Raw genomic sequence first — 17,866 nt, forward strand, 5'->3', positions numbered from 1 at the left:
TTTCAACAGAAAATTAAACTCAACAGGTTTATTTAATTTTATTCTATTGCTGTGAACCATTTTAGGATTATTAAATGATATATTTTCTCTTTTCCTCTCCTGAATTGTAAATCTCTTTTTCCCCCCTAAAGAAATCCTCACAGAATCCCAAAGTATGAAATGTGTAACACAAGTTCTTGCTTTAGTAGAATCAAGGTAAAGAGTATATGTTTCAATTTTCTCAATATCCCCTGCTCACATTTGGGATGATCTACCTGACTTGTGGAACACAACTTGAAGATCTCCTTTCTTGATCAAGAGCTCAGAGTCACACCCCTATTACTATATACACCCAACTCCATAGGAAAGCAGGTAATGTGGATACTCTGCACTATGGCTGCCGCCACTGATTTCTCAGATATTAAATGGTTATATAAATACCCAGCATTATCTGAGCTTCCCCAAGTTGCTGTAGTATGGCCTTTTGGTGGCCTGCTCTACTGGCTCTTTTTATTCTTCTGTTTTGTACTCTCCAAGATGGCCTATTACTAAATAATTTCATTACTTCTAATATATTAGAAAAATATATGAGTTATTTGTATCAAATATTCATCCCACAGCATTTACACTAAATGGCAGACAATTATTTCCCTCACATTCAGATGCAGAAACTGTGTTGTGAAATATGAGGGAATGCTAATAAATTTCATGAGAGTTATTGATTCTTCCAAATTCAATCTGGGATATGAAGACATTAATCCAGAGGCCCTAATATTTCTGTGAAGTTTCCTCCCAGAGGCAGTCACATATCTGATTGTATTAGTAAAATGAAACCATTTAAAAGTGCTAGACTCTTAATTGTAAAGAAAATTTGAGAAACACTCAGCGGTACCTTGAAAGAGAGCTCCATATTTTCTCCACCCCAAACATCGAGCCCAGGATCATATGTTCCAAGTTCAAAAAAGTAATTTTTATCAATAGAAAATAATCCACCTGCCATGACGGGACATCTACAAAAAAAAAAAGTTGGCTTTTAAATCTTGCATGTCAGGGGAGCTCAACTTTTAGGGAATGTTCCCTAACAAGAGGCATTTTAGAATAGTTACCACATGTAGGGAGGTCTTGGATAAAGTCACAAAGAGTACCTAAGTGACAAGTTCCCTGGTTCTTGTGGCAGAACTTGATTAGAGTCAGCAAAGACAGGGTCTGGAACTAGGATTCTTACTTGGCCTTGACTCTTCAACACAAATTCTCCAGAGATGTTATTTTTAATAAGTTATTTAGTGCCATTTAGGAAAGAAGAGTCAGGCACTGTTTTAAGTGTTATAGATGTATTAACTCAGGCCTCACAAAAGTCCTGTGAGTATGTATCCCTAAGAAACTACAGCCCCAAAAGGCCAGAAAATTTCTCAAGTTCACAGACCCACCAGTCTGTGGGCTGTACATCTGGGGTTCAAATTTAGGGAGTCTGGCTTGACTCTAAGATCTCTTCTCCACTATACTGCCTCAACAATACAGAAACGTTACAACAGCTTGTTATGTGGCCAACACTTTGTGTATATATATATATATATATATATATATATATATATTTTTTTTTTTTTCCCTTGGCTGGGCTGCAGGGCTGTGGCATCTTAGTTCCCTGACCAGGGATGGAACCCTGCACTGGGAGCTTGGAGGCTTAACCACTGGACCATCAGGGAAGTTCTTGGCAAATACTTTTTAAAACACTTTATATAAGTATTATCTGATTTAATTCTCAAAACAATCCAAGAGGTAGCTACTTCTGTTAGTGTTAATATAAAAATGAAGAAACCGAGATAGAAAGAGGTTAAGTAACTTTTTAAAGCTCACACCACTAGTACATAGTAGAGTTGAGATTTAAACCCAAGGGGTCTGACTCTAGAGTCTTCACTGCTATTATTGATCATGGGGAAGAGAAACTACTCTTGAGTCAGCAGTTAGAAAAGGCAGTAATCACGTCCCATGGTGGTTGCCATGGGGCCAGCTGAAAGAGATTTGTATGGAAGCTCTGTAGCAATCTCAACGGTAATGTAAACCTTGCCCCATACTTAGCTCTCTTCCCCCATGATTTATGTGTATTTTTTTATCTGTATCCCATATGTCCTTTCCAGACTATCCAGAATGCATTCTCTTTCTAACATTATGTTGAATAAATCTGAACTCAGTCACTACATTGACTCTCAGAATTGGATTCTGAAAAAGGCAAAGAGGTTCTTTAGGTGTAGGGTGTAGGATCAGAGCAAGTACATTATATGCAGGCAGATTTGGGTTTGAATCCCAATTTCTTCTTTTGCAAGCTGTATATCACTTGGACTGCAGGGAGATCAATCAACCCTGCATTTTCACTGGAAGGACTGATGCTAAAGCTGAAGCTCCAATACTTTGGCCACTTGATGTGATGAGCCAACACATTGGAAAAGGCCCAATGCTGGGAAAGATTGAAGGCAAAAGGAGAAGAAGGTGGCAGAGGATGAGATGGTTGGACGGCATCACCAACTAAATGGACGTGAATTTGAGCAAACTCCGGGAGACAGTGATGAATAGGGAAGCCTGGTGTGCTGCAGTCCACGGGGTTGCAAAGAGTTGGATATAACTTAGTGACTGAACAACAGCAACAAATATCCCCAGGAAAATTACTTAACTCTCTTAGGTCTCTATTTCCTTATCTCTATAATAGAGAAAACCACAATCTCTCTCCTAGAGTTATAGAGAGGTTGCACAGTGCTTAATAAATGGTCGTACTCTTCCTTCACTGGTTAGGAGGATTAATTGTGAAACATCACATTTGGGAGAATATAAGGCACTGTTTGGAGGGGTGAGTTCAGGGAACAGATGCTGCATTGTATACAGGCTGGGATCGGACTTTCTTTTGGGACTTTCTGGCTGAAGTCTGCTCAAGTTCTTTCTCTGACAAGGAAAGCTCAGGGTTCCTGCTGCTCTGCCTGAGTCTGGCAGAGTGCTTGTCCTACAGGTCTAGACTTTGGGGGAGGCGTTAGGAAGCCCCCACTTTAGCTTCAGGTCTAAAATCTGTTCTTTAATCCAGTTTCTCCAGCAATAAAGCCCCAACTTTAATTCGCATCTAGCTTCTGTGTCTGTTTCTCACTTTATTCACAGAACTTGGCACTCCTCCCAGGGAAAGTATAGGATTAGACTCAAAAAGAATTAGAATGATATTTCTACTACTATTATTTATTCTTAATTTTCACTCATGTTTACTTCAATGTTATATGTGTTTATATAGAATTTATGCAGCACGTTTTAGTGGCTTATGTTTCTTTGTTTGCAAATCTCAGAGAACAGAAATAGTGTCAGTGAATTTCTCGGGTTGAGGGCTGAATAAGATATAACTACCCACTTAAAAGGTGAGTTTGGGCTGTGGGAAAGTAATTTCCCAGGAAAAGTTTTTGCTTTTGGTCATCTGTTGGCTAGAACTGTAATTCTTGGTGTTCTATAAATGATGGCCTATGCCTGTTTTGTGGAATTGCTTCCTAAAGAAACATGACTCCTTCCTAGTCTTAAGTTTCACATACTTACCTTATTATATCAGTTTCTTTAATTTTGTTTTTTGCAACAACATCTGGAGGAATTGTTCTCCAACCAAAGTTCATTGGCCATACAAATATGCCTCTTTGAAAGTTGTCCACTGTCATGTAACTAGTCAAGGAAAAAAAAAATGCTACCTGAGATCATTCACATAATCAACCTGACATCATGTATTGTGCAAGTGAATGAAACAAGCACTTATGAAGATGATTTTAGATCACCACAAAGCTTTTAATAACATTTCAATGAAAGATATGAATATAATTAGCATTAGTGCTGGATTGCTTGCTTTTAACATACTTTTAATAATATTCTGGCCATTTTGAGGGAAAAAAACCCTCCTTAAGAATATACATGTGTATGTATATATACATACCACAAAAAGAAGAACTAATCTTAAAAATAAATATTTGGGTGTTCAGCTGAATAGAAAGAGGAAAGTCTTGGACACTGAATATTAGTATTTATTGACATTTAGGGTTAAGAATTTGTGATGATCAAATAAACAATTGGATAGATCTGCTTTGACCTCATGATATATATCAAGTATTTCAATTTATTTAAACAGGTAAACTGTGTATTACTTAGATTTGCAAAGTTGTACATTTTAGGAGTATGACCACTACCTTCTGCTGCTGGTTAAAAAGCCACTTAGAAGTATCCTGTGCAATATGACAATTATTACCTCATATCCTTATCATTGATGACTTCAATTACTGGACAGGCTACTTTCTTTCTACTTAAGTAAACTCTTTCCAGGAGAGGTTCCAGCCAGCCAACGTTACATTCCACATGAGAATCTAAGAATGTCAACACATCACCTAGAGAGCCAGAAAAAAACAATTTGAAAATGCATATCCTTAGTGTGTGTACTTCGTGTTCATAGGTCCTGAAGATTGCTCCATAAATGTGGTTGTAAGCATAGTAGTCATAGTAGTCTTTTCTTCTTACTGAATTTCTACTTTGTCTCTCTAATTTCATTCTATAGTGAAATGAAAAAAAAGTTGGTTTCTAGTAGTCTTTTGGGGCAAGTATCATTTATGGTTGAAAAAAAATTGATAAGCCACTTAGAATGAGGAGTCAAGGCTCTGAAGGGAATATTTAGTATTAAAGGTAGTTGCTTTTGTCCTTCTAAGGAGGGTAAATCCCATTAACTCTTGGAGGTGGAGGTCTGAAACTTTGTTTTGCGGAAGACGAGGAAGAATCTGAGATTCCAACTTTAGCCTTAGAAATGATGAAGAGGAAAAATCGTTCCACATTATAACAGCGAAAAGAAATTAAAGTGGGGGAACTAGTAAGACTAGGAGGTAGTTTTAAAAGTGTTACAGAGGGGGAACAAGGAATTGTTTAATGGGTATAAAGTTTAGTTTCACAAGATGAAACGAGTGCTGGAGATTGGTTGCTCAACAATGTGAAAGTACTTCTCAGTGAACTGTACACTTGAAAAATGGCTCAGATAGTAAATTTTATATATGTATTTTATCATAATTTAAAAAAATAGTTACAGGAGAAGAGAAGAGAAAAGAAACTTGGAGGACAGGAGTAATTTTGAATTCTTTTTGTTCTATTAGTTTTGTGAAGTAACACTCTCTTTCCAATGAAAATTTTAGCAATGGTCTACATTGCTCTAAATGATTCTGTACAAGTGGATTGTATGTGCGTGAATAATAACCAGAGGAATCTGGGTCCTGGCCAGAATCCTATGTGTAATCTCAGACCCAGTCGTGCATGCATGCATGCTAAGTCGCTTCAGTTGTGTCCAACTCTGTGCAACCCTACGGACTGTAGCCCACCAGGCTCCTCTGTCCATGGATTCTTCAGGCAAGAATACTGGAGTGGGTTGTTATGCCCTTCTCCAGGGAATCTTCCTGACCCAGGGACTGAACTCACGTCTCTTATTGTCTCCTGCATTGGCAGGCAGGTTCTTTACCACTAGCGCCACCTGGGAAGCTGAGGCCCAAAGATATTACAAAAGCTTTACCTGGCAGGCCTCTTGAGGGAAAGCTGCCATCTCCACACCAGACTTGGTTCATAGTTTGTGCCCTAGAGTCTCTGAAGCAAGATACAGTCAAGGACTCAGGTCCTCCAGCCCCCTTAGCTGGACATGCACTTGTAAAGAACTGCATTCCTGACCCAGGTTCCCCCAGTTGGAGACTGTCTCAGGCCAAGACTTCTTTCTCACCTTATGGGTGATGGGTAGATCTTCAGGACATTTTTTTCTTACTACTAGCCCTTCCCCCTTTCTCTCATCCTGGCCCCCCCAGGCTCTAAAACAGGAGGAACCTTATTTCAGGCTCTTTGGTCAGTAAGATGATCTACACATCTGCTCTGATCCACCATCCATTCTTCTTTGGGAAAATACTGAACACTGGGGGAGTCAGTGCTGTCTTCTGTCTGGCTTCCTACCTATACTTTTTACTTATGTGATTGCAGGAAATGCTTGAAGGCTTGACTGTTACTTTTAATTTGGTTTATTGTTTTAATTGACCACTCTGACTCTTAGCTGCACCCCTCAGCATCTGAAAAACCTACAATAACATCACTGATTTTTGATTTGATGCTTACTCTGTGCCAGATACTGTTCTGAACATTCTGAATGATTATCTTATTTCTTATTTAAGGTTTATCCTTGTGACAAACCTGAAGTATAGGTCTAAGTTTTATCCACATTTAAGAGGAATGAAACACTTAGGCAACTTTGCCAAGTTTGCAAAGCTACGTGGCAGTCTGGTACTAGAAAATATCTGCGTACACCCTCTTGCCTCTCCCCTCCCACCCCCCACAAATGAGAAAGAGACAGAGCTATGAGTATTGGAAAGCTTAAAGTAAAAGCAGAAGATAGCAACAGGCAAAGAAAAAGGTGCAAATAAATACCTGGATGATAGATTATTATCTACTGAAATGTCTAAACTGCTTCTTAATGAAGAGATCTTACTAATTACCTGATTAACAATGGAATTTTTGCATAAAGGTGAAGGGACTAACCTTAGCCAAAGTCTTGATGGGAAGGGGTCTTGAGATGTCTCTTTAGATAGGAACAGGCTGTGCTAGCCAGAAGCCCCCTCCCCATCTCATCCACTACTCTTGGAGGTGCATACATCTCCTGATCATGCTGGGATTGGAGGGGGGGGTCCTATTTTTCCAGGAGTTATGGATTGCTTGATGATGGAAGCTATAGTTTCCTAAGGGTGCCCTCTTGCATAGACTTCTCCTTATCCTGGGAAGGCTTTTAGGGTTCATCTAGGTGTATAGGGTATACAAGTATGTTTGCTTAGTCTTATTGGGCTTCCCTGGTGGCTCAGATGGTAAAGAATCTGCCTGCAATGCAGGAGACCTGGGTTTGATCCCTGGGTTGAGGAGATCCCCTGGAGGAGGGCATGGCAACCCACTCTAGTATTCTTGCCTGGAGAATCCCTATAGACAGAGGAGCCTGGCAGGGGCTACAGTCCGTGGGGTTGCAAAGAGTCAGACATGATTGAGCAACTAAGCACAAATGGTTTAGCGGCATAGAATCTATGAAAGTCTGTCTTCTTTCTCTCACCACTCCTACTCCTGGTCCATTCAGTCCGGGGGTTTAAAGAATCTAGTCTCTGCTAGATTGCCTTTCCCTGTCTCCATGGCAGGTTTACTGGGTCAAAGGGTCTGGATCTACTTCTTCAGTCCTCTGGCAGCAAGATGGATCCTCAAACCTGCATTTATTTCCCCACTTGTGGGCATGGTGAAATGACATAGGATTGAATTTCCCCAGAACTACCTTCATTGTAGCTTTGCTTTTCTTGGCCTCATTGGATAAATTACTTAATCTCTTTGAGCTTTACCTTATGGAGATATTTCTAAAGTATAGCTAATACCTAGATTCCTAATAGCTGCTACGATGACTGGTTTTCAACAATTGTTCAGGATAGAGCTCAAAATAACTAACTCCGTATTGATAACTACCTGGAAGGTTGTTCTGAGAGTAGATTCCAGACATACTGGATTGTATGCAGATGGTTTGGTGGTAACTTACTTAGTTTTCAATTTTTTTGTGCCAACTCAGACATGCTCAATGTGCCAAATAGCTGTGGCTCCTTGTTGAGCACTGATCCCCCTTAGATTTAGCTGACCAGCTTAGGATACTGCTCCAGCACCAGTTGGTGATAGTGTTGTGTTTAGAGTTCCTTAATGAATGTGGACCTGCTGCCCATTTAATTTTAAAGAATGATTTATAAGTGATGCTAAGGAAGCTACCTGTTTGACCTGCAGAAGAAATGAGTTGTAGAAATTTATAAAAGGACTGTTGCTCTTCAGGGAATGTCAGCATTGGCCAGAAGTTAGACATCACTTGTTGTCCACATATTTAAAATTAGCCAACTGATTCTTAGGAATGCTCACAGCATTACAGCTATTTTGCTAACTGCCATGTTATATAGGAAATGAGAATCTGATCTCTACTCCGACCCTCCAGAATCAGAGCACCTGCCCACCTGCAGGCTGCTCTCGTCAGGGTTATAACTGGCTTGGTGTGCTCAACACTATCATGATATCTGGCTTGTTCTTTCTATCCAAATTACCTCATTTATTTTTACTTCTGTTGCCTTTATGTAAAAGACTTTCCCTTGAGACCCACTGACCAAGGCCTGTCTTTTAATTTTTGAAATCCTGCCTGACCTAACTCCTCATTCAGAGTAAACAACTGATGACTGAATCAGATCAACAGAATCTATCATGCCCTGGAGCCTGAATGTAGACATTGCTTGAAGTTATAAAGTTATAGATTTGCCCTTATTTCTTTGTGGAAGACTCTAAAAGACTCTCAGAGAGCCTGATAGTACTCTGAGACCAAAATGGGGCCAACTCGACTTCTGCTTCTGCATGTCCTTGACTAGCTGATCTCAACCTTGCCTGTGGTTCCTCTTCTCTTTTCCCTGAATCCTAAAGGATAAACCAGTAGCTCAAGGCCTATCAGATTCTGGATTCAGATTCTTATCTTTGATCTCTTTGCTTAGTTATGCATTCCAGAAAAATTCTGCAGTGGCATCAATGCAGATCTCTGATTGTAGAGACTCTTCAGATCCAGAGCCACCTGCTGCCTGTACTCGACCTGTGAGGGCTGGGGAGTGCCCAGGGGAGCTTGGGAGCACTCACTAGGCTGGTCAGCCTGCTCAGTGCGGGCCCTGAACGGTCCCTGAATTACAGCCTTGGTTAACATTGTACAGGAGACACAGATCAAGACCATCCCCAAGAAGAAGAAATGCAAAAAGGCAAAATGGCTGTCTCAGGGGGCCTTACAAATAGCAGAGAAAAGAAGAGAAATGAAAAGCAAAGGAGAAAAGGAAAGATATAAGCATCTGAATTCAGAGTTCTAAAGAATAGCAAGGAGAGAAAAGAAAGCCTTCCTCAGCGATCAATGCAAAGAAATAGAGGAAAAAAATAGAATGGGAAAGACTAGAGATCTCTTCAAGAAAATTAGACACCAAGGGAAGATTTCATGTAAAGATGGGCCCAATAAAGGACAGAAATGGTATGGACCTAACAGAAGCAGAAGATATTAAGAAGAGGTGGCAAGAATACACAGAAGAACTGTACAAAAAAGATCTTCATGACCCAGATAACCACAATGGTGTGATCACTCACCTAGAGCCAGACATCCTGGAATGCGAAGTCAAGTGGGCCTTAGGAAGCATCACTATGAACAAAGCTAGTGGAGGTGATGGAATTCCAGTTGAGCTATTTCAAATCCTAAAAGATGATGCTGTGAAAGTGCTGCACTCAATATGCCAGCAGATTTGGAAAACTCAGCAGTGGCCACAGGCCTGGAAAAGGTCAGTTTTCATTCCAATCCCAAAGAAAGGCAATGCCAAAGATTGCTCAAACTACCACACAATTGCAGTCATCTCACACGCTAGTAAAGTAATGCTCAAAATTCTCCAAGCCAGGCTTCAGCAATATGTGAACCGTGAACTTCCAGATGTTCAAGCTGGTTTTAGAAAAGGCAGAGGAACCAGAGATAAAATTGTCAACATTCGCAGGATCATCGAAAAAGCAAGAGAGTTCCAGAAAAACATCTATTTCTGCTTTATTGACTATGCCAAAGCCTTTGACTGTGTGGATCAGAATAAACTGTGGAAAATTCTGAAAGAGATGGGAATACCAGACCATCTGACCTGCAGCTTGAGAAACCTATATGCAGGTCAGGAAGCAACAGTTAGAACTGGACATGGAACAACAGACTGGTTCCAAATCGGAAAAGGAGTACGTCAAGGCTGTATATTGTCATCCTGCTTATTTAACTTATATGCAGAGTACATCATGAGAAATGCTGGGCTGGAAGAAGCACAAGCTGGAATCAAGATTGCCGGGAGAAATATCAGTAACCTCAGATATGCAGATGACACCACCCTTATGGCAGAAAGTGAAGAAGAACTAAAGAGCCTCTTGATGAAAGTGAAAGAGGAGAGTGAAAAAGTTGGCTTAAAGCTCAACATTCAAAAAACCAGGATCATGGAGTTTGGTTCCATCACTTCATGGGAAATAGATGGGGAAACAGTGTCAGACTTTACTTTTTTGGGCTCCAAAATCACTGCAGATTGTGACTGCAGACATGAAATTAAAAGATGTTTACTCCTTGGAAGGAAAGTTATGACCAACCTAGATAGCATATTAAAAAGCAGAGACATTACTTTGCCAACAAAGGTCCGTCTAGTCAAGGCTATGGTTTTTCCAGTAGTCATGTATGGATGTGAGAGTTGGATTATAAAGAAAGCGGAGTACCGAAGAATTGATGCTTTTGAACTGTAGTGTTGGAGAAGACTCTTGAGAGTCACTTGAACTGCAAGGAGATCCAACCAGTCCATCCTAAAGGAGATCAGTCCTGGGTGTCCATTGGAAAGACAGATGTTGAAGCTGAAACCCCAATACTTTGGCCACCTGATGCGAAGAGCAGACTCATTGGAAAAGACCCTGATGCTGGGAAAGATTGAGGGCAGGAGGAGAAGGGGACGACAGAGGATGAGATGGTTGGATGGCATCACTGACTCAATGGACATGAGTTTGGGTGAACTCCGGGAGTTGGTGATGGACAGGGAGGCCTGGCGTGCTGCGGCTCATGGGTTTGCAAAGATCGGACAGGACTGAGCGACTGAACTGAACTGAACTAAAGCTGGTGCAGGACCCTGAATTTCCTTAAACTCCCCACAGGTTTCAGGTGAACTTTAGGGCCACTGGATTTATCCTTAGATGAGTCTATTACTAACCCAATTCAAATAGATCTTTCTGCTTCTTTCCAAACTCAAAAATTAGCCCTCCATTATTGCTGCTCTACCTGTGGGTCATAGATACTGCCATCCATAGGGAGACAGGGACAGAAATTGAGAACACATGTTTTGAAACTTCACGGTAGCTTGCCAGAGTAATATGTTAATTTGTTGTCTACTTAATATATATGAGTGTTAAAATAGACACATACCCACATATATGTAATTATGTTTATATCTAGATATACATATATATAATTGTATGTATAGCTATGTATTTTTCCCATTTCTTTTTTAGGTAATTCATTTTTATTATAATTTATAAAAGGGTCTACAGCAATGTTAATTAGGAAAAAGAAAGTCCTTCTATGATAGTTTGGGAATATGCCCTCTACTGAATAGTGGCAAGTAATTAAAATGCACCTAGCTGGTGTTTTTCAGAGTTGTGACCCCTCAGTGAGTCATTAAAACAATTTAGTGGGATACTTATTGCAAAAAGTTAGAAACTGGTGGAATAAAATGATGGACATAGGAGTGCTCATTGTACTATTATTTCAAATTTGATGTATATTTGGAAAAGATTAAACTAATAAAGATGTAGCCAAAATAAAAAATTAGCAGCTTCTTACCTGTTGCCTTTTGTGCCCCTGCCAGCCTGGCTCTTATTAAGCCATGTCTCTCTTTGAGGCGAAGAATCCGAACTTTTGGAAACTGAGACATATATTTATCCAAGTTATCTTTTAGGTAGTCTATATCAGGGAGAAAATAGACAAGGAAATACTTTTAAAATAAGATCTGGATAAGACCAGATCAAATTCCCAAAAGTATGACATTTACTATATAAAAGTAAAAGTCACTATATTTTATTCTTTGAGCCATGATGTCATTTTGTTAGATGGATTTTTGTCTGGGTTCAATACTCCAAGTTTCTGTTTTTCTAAAACTCAAATCCACCTTTCAGTGTAGGTGAGTTACCAAGAGGAGGGCTTACTTTTTCTGAGGATTTGTCAGGACAGGTACAAATTTACCTTGAAATAAATGAAGCTCAGTTTCTGCACAAACTTTTCCCCTTGTAAAGTCCTCTTCTAAGACCTAAGAGAGAGACTATGCATTGTATGCAAATTGAAAAATTTGCAAAAGAAAGATATTGCAGCTGCAATTGGCTAAGACCATTGTCACTTCCTACTATGACACCCTCTCCATCACACCTCTGCTCTCTTGCTCTTTTGGGGGGTGTATATTTCTGTAGCTTAGAGTTACTTCTGTGTATGATTAAGCTATTGACATATCCCAGATAGGAATGGCTTCTGTGAATACTTCTGCTGCTCACTTTTCTACTAATTGTGTCATCTTTCTCTTAGAGAGGACCTCATAGATCCTTCAGGGCCACAAAATCTGAATAGGCCATTCCTAAAGGAACTGTTACCTGCTTGGTAACTAGATTCTATTTCTGTTGATGCTTTCAAGACCACTTCTCAAAGTTTTCAACCTGTTTTCCTTACATATCTCCCTGCTCCTGGAGCTCGGTATGACCCTGGTAGGCACTCTAAGAGACAGAACTGAGAACTGACTCATGTCCTTGATGTCATGACCAAGGCTAAAGTGTTCTATTAAGGTTGCTGTCTCTTTGCTACTTTTTACATTTTTCTGAAGTGGGTTGCATTTGGGGATTTTTGTAATGTGGTCTAGGACCTTTGGCAGTCATGGAACCTCTTACATACCCAGTTTTTAACAGTCCAAAGAGAGAGATTCTTCACTGTAATAAACAAAACAAAAGTAAAGACAGTGGTGAATTCTGCCTTTGAACTCTGTTGGAACCTCATTTTTCTGGTCCCATTGGCAATTTGTCTTCTCAACTCTTTGCTGAACATATAATAAAGTAGAAGCTGTAGGGCTTACATTTCATTATGTTCTATAACTAGCTCTGTTAATTGTGGTATTTTTGCTTGTTAGATTTCACAAAAAGGTATTTATGCAATTGTGGAGAACATCTTCTGGTCTTCAGGACCTCAAAGTACCCATCTCCAAAGACCTGTAATTAGAAAATCACTCCTACACAGCAGAGAAGTCAAAGCTGAAGGAGAGTCTGTGGTGACTAGCTGGACAAGGCCATGGATGGTTGAGCTGACTTTCTGTAATCCACAGATGTTTGGACTTAGGCCTCTAAGCCACAATATCAAATAATGATTGGGCATTTATAAAACATTCATTCCTTATCAAAGTATCCTGTAATTTTTGTATCCAAACTGTTATTGGCTCACATCAAACTTTGATTTTCCAGGGGGTAGTTTTCTTACCTTTGGTGCTGAAGTCATCCACCAGTAGAATCTCCTTGATGAGGTGGGGAGGAGAGCGGTTGAGGACGCTATGTACAGACCTCAGGAGAGTGGACCACACCTCATCCACAAAGCACATGATGACACTGGTGGTTGGGAGGTTATTGTGAACAAGTTGCTCTGCACACCTGGGCCAGAATACAAGCAGAGCACAAAAGGTGTGCCAACAAGCCACAAGGTGCAAGAGGAAGATAGCAGAAATGGAGCGCTCTCTCTCTCTCTGAGGACACAGAGAGAGGTGACTGTCTATAAGTTGAGGAAAGAGGCCTCACAGAAACCCAAGCCGCTGGTGCCCTCCTAGGCTCTAGAACTATGAGAAAATAAATGTTTCTTGTTTTAAGTCCTCTAAAAATAATCCACGAGGTGCAATTGTGTGTAAATACACATACATTCAAGTTATCTATCAATCATTTATCTACCTACCTATCCATCCATCCATCCATCTATCATCTATCTATTTCTTTATGTTTGTCTATCATCTATCTTGGAGAAGGGCATGGCAATCCACTCCAGTATTCTTGCCTGGAGAATTCCATGGACAGAGGAGCATAGCTGGCCACTGTCCATAGGGTTGCAAAAAGTCCGACATGACTGAAGTGACTGAGCATGCACACATCATCTCTCTATGTATGCATCTATCTATAGGATGATTTTCTTGTGCACTTTTGTTGGAGAGAGTTATAAATAAAATAAAGAGCAGAGGAAGGATTTTTGTTTTTGTTTAGTTGCTAAGTTATTTCTGTCTTTTTGGCAACCCCATGGACTGTAGCCCGCCAGGCTCCTATGTCCATGGGATTTCTCAGGCAAGAATACTGAAGTGGGTAGCCATTTCCTTCTCCAGGGAATCTTCCTGACTGAGGGATCAAACCTGTTGTTTCCTGAATTGGCCCAATGACAACTGTTGCTAAGAGACCTAACCATGCAAGACATGAGAACTTCCTGTGAAGGCATCACCCTGTAGTGGAAAGGACACTGGCGTTATAGGTGGTGAAGACACTATTTTGAAGCTCACCACCAAAATTTTTCAAATTATCATCTAGATTCTTTACTCAATCTTTCTGTGCCTCAGTTTCCTCATCTGTAAAATGAGGTTATGTGTCTTATTGAAAAGAGATTTACAGCTTAGTTAGAATGCATGTGAAATATCTAGCACAGTTTCTGGGCCCAGGAATTCACCAAATGGTAGCTATTGCTTTCCTAATTAGGTTATAGACCAAAAGAGAACATTCCTATTCTCTTATTTAATGTTACTTAATTAACATTAATTCACTTAATGCTACAAAGCAGTTTATGATTGCCTTCTCAACTGGCCTTCTGCCAAGTGCCAAAGAAAATATTCTTTCCCACTGCATGTCAATGTATTTATGGATATATATGATATGTATTATATACTGCTTAAACTCTTAAATAGATAGCTTCCATATCTATTTAAGGGGTCCTTGCTGAGACTCTTTGTGCTCCAGGGTAGCCACGTTGAAATAATTTTGCTGGCATGGAAGTGAGAACTTGGCTATAGTGGGAGTTGGTATCCAGGTGGGTTGTAATTGGTCTTGGGTTTCCTCCACACCCTGAAGTGCATCAAGCCTCACTGCTGGCAGTCTTCCGTCTCCTGCCTGGGTAACTCTTCACATGATGGTAACCAGTGGACACGCACAAAGAGTATTTGTCATTTTTCTAACTCACATATTCTCTGTAATATAATAATTAAATTATGATGATCATAAATAAATATTATCAGCCTTCTGCATTATTTCATTTTAAACCTCAAACCAACAGCATCTCTTCTTCCCTCTTTATAGAAGAATAATTGAAATCATGGGGAGACTATGCCATGATTATACTGCTAGTAAATGGTGGAGTTGGGACTCGAGGTCTGGTCCAGTTTGGCTCCAGTAATAGCTATTCAGGAAGTCGTAAATCCACAAGAATAACTAGATGTGGCATTTTGTGGAAGCAGGCATTTCTGCGAGACAACATAATGGCACTGTGCTTAGTCCACAAATAAAAAAATATATGAGTAAAAACCATAGAAAAAAACACATTTGCATGGCACTTTACAGTTGGTAAAATACTGTTATGTACATAAATTCAATCTCTTTAACAACTACTTGAAATGCATACTATTATATTGTTCTTCAAACAGAGCAGACTGAAGCTTGAGAAGTTAAATGACCTATCCAGCACCATTCATTGGGAAGGCTGTGTATGGAAATATGAACAGATGGTTTAATCCATATCTGGGGATCATCAGAGAAAATGAGGTAGAAACAAAAGCGGTAGAAGATTTTGAAGGTACTAGTGTAGTATGGTTAAAGAGTCCACCTTCAGCTAGCTCTAAGTTGGGCAAGAGGAAGTAAAGTGAAAAGGAGTTGATTAGCCTGAGTGAAAGAAGAGAATAGACAACATCAGTGACCTCCTGTGACTCCCTCATCTCTAATTTTATAGTATAAATGAATGGGAAATACACATTTCACACCTAAATATTCTTTACGACATTTATCCCTGAAAAAAATAAATCAGTTCTAAAAAGGAAGAGTCAGCTGCATAAATTCTGCCTGAGCTATGTGAATCAACAAGCCTTAGTTGTGAAATCCCAAAGTTGCTATATCATTAAAATGTGGTTGACTTTAGAAACATCTAGTTACAAATGAAAATACATTGGGGAGAACTAAGCAAGCAGGCTAAAGTCGATGGATCTTTTCACAGTATAATTCAGTACAGTTTTGGTCTCTTTTAGAAGAAAGTTCTAGGAGGTAATGTGAACCACTCTGAAATTAGAGGTTGACAGAACCCTCGGAAATTTGAGAGGTTTGGGAAAGGCAGCAGTCTTCACCAAATATATGCCCCTCCTCACTTTTCAACCTCAGGTGATGCTTTAATTTCCCCATCAGGACTCAATTTATCATGAAGAATTTCACAGATGAATATGTAGATTTCTATCCCAGGAGATGGCACCTCTGCCAGTAATGAACAAGTATATATTTTAGATGCATTTGGGGAATTACACTGAGGGTGATCCTGTGGAAGATTGTGTTTACAGGTCATACTGTGCCTGGAAAAGAGAGTGACATTAAAGATGGGGAAGAGGGACACAGAAAGAGATGTGGGGGGCTTCAAATACAAAGCTTTGTCGTGTGTCTTGGTTCAGGTTGCTGAGATGCTTGGCCACTCTGCATATAAAGCTACCTGGTTTTCTGCATCACTAAACAGGTTAAACATGTTTTCAGGTGTCTAGAAAACCCAGCATACTTGTTTTGTTGAAAGGTACAGTGTGTTAAACTGGAAAGTCTTTTGGTCTTTTTAACTCTTACATCATTCTTACACACTAACTGTCATCGACTTCCCATAGGTGGTGAAACTATTTAAATGTTATCCTACACTGACCCAACTGAAGCAAATTTCCTTTCCTCCAATTTGCCCATTGGAAACCTTTCTGCTATATTGGAAGGAGGAGTTGCAGCTCAGGTAAAGTCTAAGTTAATGTGAGATACTTCTGATTTTAAAATCTTTTTTGAGGTTAAGAAATCATATATGTATCCTATATGCCCATGCATGGCACAAGTGAGGTATTTAGAGTCTGCAGACCTTGTGCTATACTTACAGATTAACCCAAAGATGACTATAGTCAATCCAAGTACTAAAAACAAATGGAGACTAATGTGGGGACTCCCCTGTCCTGCCCACTGTGGATACACTACCGTGGTGAGACAGACACATCCTGAACTTGACAAGGATGACAAGGAACTCAGGATTTAGACCTTTCTGATACTGAACGCATAACTATGGGCAAGTCAGAACTTTTCAGAACCTCAGTTTCCTCATTTTCAGGATGAAATTACAGTGCCTTCATCACAGACTGTCAGTAAAAATTTGATGAGACAATAGAGATAAAAGTACTTTGTAAACTCCATGGTAAAAAGAACAAACCAAAAACGGGCAAGGTCATATGATTATCCACAAAACACATGCACACATTTTGACTGGGCGCACTGCCCTTTGCCCAGGCAGTCCTTTAATCCAAAACCATCGAGGACTCATCATTTACCAAGAGACTCAGAAAGTGATATGTTTTGCCTTCTTGCCTCGCGTGTGCCGAAGGCCCAGCCACTAACCTGCTTTGAATGTATCCTACCGAATAAAGAAGGTTTTAAATCAGATGATTGAGAGGACGATAATATTCCCTCATGTCTATGAATTTTTCATTTTTATTCCAAAACAGCCAAAATGGACTATGTGGGTCAAGTCTCAGGGTTCGCACGTTTGAACAGAAGGTTGAAGAGAATACTCTCTCAGCTTCTATTTGCAATTCAACTACTGCCTCAGTGTGAGCGTTCTGGGGCCTTCCCTCCCCAACCTCTGGTATCTTCGGGAGGATCAGAAAGAGAATAGAGCATCTAGCTGAGGAGCTCAGTCCAGAATTATATTCTTTTCTATAAGACCTTAGAATCATTTGGGTTTCTTCTATTCTTCTCACTGATAAGGGGGTATAGTTGTTCTACAAAACTTTTACTTTTATGTTTTGTTCTTTCAAGGGTAGACTGTGCTGTGCTTAGTCACTTGGTTGTGTCCGACTCTTTGTGACCCCATGATCTGTAGCCCACCAGGCTCCTCTGTCTGTGGGTTTCTACAGGCAAGAATACTGGAGTGGGTTGCCATGCCCTCTTCCAGGGGATCTTCCCAACCCCAGGGATAGAACCCAGGTCTCCCACATTGCGGGCAGTTTCTTTACCGTCTGAGCCACCAGGGAAG

General features: G+C 40.1%; 1 protein-coding gene across 1 annotated transcript in view; it reads right to left on the reverse strand.

The window, feature by feature from the left end:
- Nucleotides 1–17,866, reverse strand: part of GALNT5 (polypeptide N-acetylgalactosaminyltransferase 5) — a 41,917-nt gene that overhangs the window by 13,788 nt on the left and 10,263 nt on the right. Inside the window, exons 2-6 of the mRNA XM_043894316.1 lie at nt 13,079–13,245; nt 11,411–11,530; nt 4,232–4,367; nt 3,538–3,657; nt 872–989 (exon numbers count right to left, since the gene is read on the reverse strand). Of these exons, the coding sequence (XP_043750251.1) occupies nt 872–989; nt 3,538–3,657; nt 4,232–4,367; nt 11,411–11,530; nt 13,079–13,245 (661 nt within the window). The remainder of the gene's footprint in view (nt 1–871; nt 990–3,537; nt 3,658–4,231; nt 4,368–11,410; nt 11,531–13,078; nt 13,246–17,866) is intronic.

The sequence above is a fragment of the Cervus elaphus genome, chromosome 33, assembly GCF_910594005.1.
Source record: "Cervus elaphus chromosome 33, mCerEla1.1, whole genome shotgun sequence".
Taxonomy (NCBI): domain Eukaryota; kingdom Metazoa; phylum Chordata; class Mammalia; order Artiodactyla; family Cervidae; genus Cervus; species Cervus elaphus.